This window comes from Cephus cinctus, unplaced genomic scaffold (genome assembly GCF_000341935.2).
Source record: "Cephus cinctus unplaced genomic scaffold, Ccin1 Ccin1_scaffold0189, whole genome shotgun sequence".
NCBI classification, from domain to species: domain Eukaryota; kingdom Metazoa; phylum Arthropoda; class Insecta; order Hymenoptera; family Cephidae; genus Cephus; species Cephus cinctus.
Window position 1 is genome coordinate 291558 of NW_014332911.1, and position 5031 is coordinate 296588.

The window sequence follows — 5031 nt, forward strand, 5'->3', positions numbered from 1 at the left end:
GGGGGCGGGAGGGGGGTTCGCTCACCACCGCGCTCCTGCGTCTCCAGTAAAGACAAGACAGTCATTGTCAGGAAATACGCTCAGCCTCTCAGGTGTCGAGTATTCAGATCCTGCGGCCCTTTGACCCAGAACAGCTGAAGCCGCACGGCTCGGAGAAGGCTGTACAAGAAGGTGATGATTGTATTTTTGTCGCAGGTCGATCGGTGCAAATGTGGCTGCAAGGAAGGTCGTGGGATTGACAGTCCACTGGGGGCGGGGGGTGGATGACGATGAGTGCTCTCCCGGCCGGGAATCGTGTCTGGGGGTGGATCTTACTCGGCCTCGCATTGCTCGTTCTGGCCACCCCCAGTCCTGCCGCCATTCGCAAAGGTAAGGATTTACACGGATCGGCGCAATTCATTCCGATCGCAGCTCTTGCGACTTCACTGTCAAACGATCCAGCAGGTTTTCCCTCCTTTCCCTTCTTTCCCTTATCCGGAAAGCTGCGATTATCCGGGCTGTTTCTTCTCGAATCCTTCTTCACTTTCTTCCCCCGTCCTGCGTATCCACGAATCCTCTTTACCTTTTCACAAATTCTCTGTTTACTCGGTACATGTTTATATACTATTACATGCCAATGAAAGATGGATCTTATTGTTATTCTTTTTATTTCCCCCACTTACCCATCCTCACCCCTGACCCTGTTGATTCTCACGTAGCCCTACCATACATGTTTTGACAAAAGATTCACGCGAAACGCAACGGCAATCAATTTTTCGGTAACCAGAGACACTTTACGATCGTCCGTGTCCCAGGACCTGCTTTAAAGTGTCAGCCAGAGTCCTGATATATTGCCCTGGGAATTCGGCACCTCGCGCCTCAATTATTTCGCCAGCAGCCCATACGGGCTTGCATTTCTCTCGCTGCACCTGCAGCCCACGCATTCCACGTCCACGTGGCACATGGAAATCCCATCGCAGACTCACTCGCCCGATTATTTCCACCCCTCGGAATCCTTCGACTTCATCGAAAGTTCGACGCCTGCATTTCTCTTTCTGCTTCCGATCCTCGAGAAGTCTTTAGTCCTTTTATGTTTTAAATTTCCCGCACTTCGTTCGATCTCGCCTCTCCGATTATTAACTCGCCGTTGCCGATATTACTTTCTTCCCTCTTACTCCGAAGGCTCGCGCAGAAACGCTAGTGCCTTCCGCGCTAGCCAGCTCACTGGGTAGATTGACAGGAAAATGGTGGGGGAGGTTAGGCGCCCTGTGCATCGGGAGATTTCAAAGTTCAAGCGACTCGCGTCCTCGCGACGTCGAACTTTATCGTCTCTTTCCTGGATCCTATTTGCGCTTGAAACTGTTGGTCCGCTTCGTAATTCGTAGCGCGACTACTATTACTACTACTGCTACTGCTACTACTAGCGTCAAGGGAGCACCGGTGCACTCGGCGTGTCGAAGGTGGCAGCTTGCTAGACCCTTGCTAGACCAGGCAGCCTGCAGTGATGTGCGGAAGGAGCCTATGGATGTAGGAAGTGTAACTTGTTACGCGAAATGAAAGTTGCAGAGATGGATGCTGGAATGACGCCGGAGTCTCAAATTATACTAGCCCTTTGCACTCGAGGCCTTTTTCGCTTGCGCTAACCAGCAGCTCGAGACGGTTTCGGCCAAATCAGGGATACTTTTTACAGGTACTTTAAAAGCATTTATAAGCAAACAAGCGTATCGAAGTAATAAAATTTCACAAGTTTATTCATTTATATGTTGAAAACAACAAACTTTATTACATATTACACTCTGTAATTAGTTTTGGTGTGATATTTTATAAAACAGTGTCCTAGGTGCATCCTAGGTTTCTCAGGACACGTATCGCAGTAATACGTGACTCCTCGCCTACCTCCAGGCGTGCTACGGTCAGAACAAACTTTGCAGTCCCTTTTTGGCCCTTTTAGCATTATGTGGAGCTTCCCGTTAAGTCGAATTTCACCCGAATGTGACGTAGATGCTTGCTGTCGTTGCTGGCGATACGGTCCTCTCAATTGTTCCACGAGTATTTTGACATACCGCAGATGGCTCAGCGGCTTTTCCCCTTTCTTGATCTTTTCTTGTTTGTACAAAATGTACGAATTGATGAGGCAAATTTCCATGCTCCAAAAAAAAAAGCTTACGCCCCCATTTGAGCGATTTTCGCAAAAAGCAATATGTTGACGCATATTGGTCCGCCAGATCAACACCACCCATATATTTTATATAATTCAGTACCACGTTGGGTTTCTTGACCATGATATCGACACCACCTCGAGTAATTCGTCCGAACTCGAGCTGATGCGATCTTCCTCCATTTTTTAGGGCTCAAATACTTTTAGATTGCTAGATTTGCTGTGAAGACTGTTTCAACCGAATGCTACACTGAGATTAACTGAACTAAGTTGTAAGATTTGGCCACAATGACAGCGGAGCCGAGTCCACGAAAGTACTTCCGAGAAAGGTATCTTATCGCACATCGTAAATAATGAGATCGAATTACAAAAGACCATAGCGTCGTAGCAGCGCCGCTCGAGTTGCGACTTCAAATCAGCCGGGCACCGATTCGGCGCCGCTCGAGTGCAAAGGGCTAGGAAGTGATGCGGTACGACGCGAAGCCACAAAGGAGAGTAGCTAACTTTTTATGTAGTGAGACTTCATATTTATTCATAATCGGTGGTCAACCTGAGGCGAACTTCGGCTCTGGCTGGACGGCAAGTCTCGTGGCTCGACAATTGCGGCCAGAGAGAACTTTTACGTTTCGCTTCGAATCTTTGACTGCGTGTTCTTTACGCTAGTGTGTACCTCTCCCTCTCCCTCTCCCTCTCCCTCTCTCTCTCTCTCCCTCTCCCTCTCTCTCTTACGTACGCACTGGCACGTCGAAAGTTTCGGCCTGTTTCAGCCACGATAAGGCATTCGAATTACGTACGCACTGGCACGTCGAAAGTTTCGGCCTGTTTCAGCCACGATAAGGCATTCGAATAATCCTGCGAGGGCGCACAGAAATTTGAATTTAATCTCGGCGAAGCTTAACAGTTGCGTAGAACGGGCCATTTGCATACAAGCCAATGCTTCGTCCTCAAAGCCACCTAGTGGAAACAATGTTACTTAGCTGGGCTGTACCGCGAGGGATTGGCGTCAGTGAGGGACGGAGTCATGAAAAAATATAGTAAAGCAGGCCGAGACCTACTGGCCTACCGGGAATAATTAATGTGGACACGCCAGCCTGCATTCTCGCCTCTGTCGAGTAATTATGGCAGCTGTGGTCTAGCAGTTCTGGCAACTGTACCTACAGTGCTATCGTAGGCCGGGATACGCTGTGCGCTTAATGTTCTCAATGTGGCAATGTGGCAGTTGCGTGCGAGGGCTGCAAAGTCGAATCAAGTTATTCTTGCTCGCGATTAGGCTCACGGGATCTCAGCGCTGCAGTTTCCTGCCAATCTTCCACAATTTCCAGCGTCCACTGTGTTTATATCGTTGTCCGATATCGAAGATCGTTCCGATAGATACTCGAGCAGGTTCGCGCTTTTTCGTCGGGTCCAGAAAAAGAAAACTTTTTGATACCAGATTAGCAGCGCTTTGCGATAGAAAAGTCGAATCCATTTTAGGCTCGGGTTTTTCGGCGTGGCAGCATTGACGCCAGGGGGCGCTGCCACCACAGTGACCAAGGCAAATTCAGAGAGGGCATTTTCCGAGTGTCCCTCAAACAAGCCTCACAGGCTGACGCAATTACGTAGCTACCAACTTGTAACCCTCGTCCCGTAAATTAGGCCTCGGCGTGCGCTAAGCTCCGAGCTTAAACGATCCTTTTAAGAAGGACTTAATCCACGCTTAATGCTCAACACGACGGCTGCACCCTCCGAGTTAACAAACTGTAGGAATCCTTGAAAACTAGGAGTGACCGCTGGTCTCTTGCTGCTCGCCCAGCCGGGCAGCAGCCGGAGGAGGGATGGGGCAGGAGCGGCGACGAGTGGGGGGGTCATTCGCATAAATTCACGTATCACGTATCACGTATCACGCGAAGTGTGCACCGGAATCCACTGAAGTAGTAAAAGGAGCCAGAGAAAAGGCGGAAATCAAAGGAGTAGGAGGGTCTGAAGATGTGAGAGAGGAAGAAGAAGCCATGAAAATCCAAAGAGGAAAGAAGCACAAGGGAGGGTCGGAAAATTCTTTGAGAAAAATAAGATTTCTCGGGGATTTAGAGGGTGCTGGTTAGATCCTTCGTCCTGGGCCGAGTCAATCGAACCGCCGGCGTCGAGGATTCAATCGCGAATGGCTATTGGATGCAGCAGTCATGGTCTCCCTTGCGACCTGAGGAGGGAGAACCGAAGGCTCGAGAAGGAAGAAGCGGCCGGTGGGCAGGGAAGTGATCGCGAAGGACCTCTTCGGGTCCTGCAATTGGAATTTGTCTACGATGCGATGTCTCGTCTTACTTCATCTCGAAAGACCAGGGCTGGCATCCTTCGGGAACTCCCAAGATATTCGGCAATATGAAAATTCCTTCCGGGAATGTTGGCCGCGTCGAAAATTGAAAATCCGTCTCCATCTGTCTCGGATTTCGGGGAGCACAGGACGCATGTGCGTTTATTTACTCGCGAAACGTAACTGCTTGGAACGTTCCCACGACTATCTGATTTCCGGGACGCACCCGTCGCTGATCCTTTGCCTTTTTCTCTTCCGTTTGAAAGTCCTCAAGTTTTCCATAAGCAAATTCCGTAAGTACGGAAGTACTTTCGGGATTCCCTCCGCCCGTCCTCCCCTCCTTCTCTCCTCTTCATCCTAATTATTCTCTCCCTCTCTCTCGCCCAGTTCTCGTAGTAACCGACCACCCAAGGACGAGAAAATGACCAATTAAAAGACCATACCTCACGGGTCGGCGAGCACCAATTTTGTGGGGGAAGAAAAATAAGAGAGAGAAAGGGATGAGCAGAGTAGAAGACGCGAGTGATGATGCAGGATAGATGTAGACAGAGAAGCGAGAAATGGAAGATGGTCGTGATTATCACGAAAGGGGGGGGGGGGGGGGGGG

General features: G+C 49.7%; 1 protein-coding gene across 5 annotated transcripts in view; it reads left to right on the plus strand.

Annotated features, from left to right (window-relative positions):
- The window catches only part of LOC107264704, a 42545-nt gene that overhangs the window by 23266 nt on the left and 14248 nt on the right, over window positions 1–5031 (plus strand). For all 5 annotated transcript variants that reach the window (XM_015733244.2, XM_015733245.2, XM_025081843.1 and 2 more), the window contains one exon: window positions 196–369. In XM_015733244.2, the coding sequence (XP_015588730.1) occupies window positions 264–369 (106 nt within the window). In that variant the 5' untranslated portion in view covers window positions 196–263. The remainder of the gene's footprint in view (window positions 1–195; window positions 370–5031) is intronic.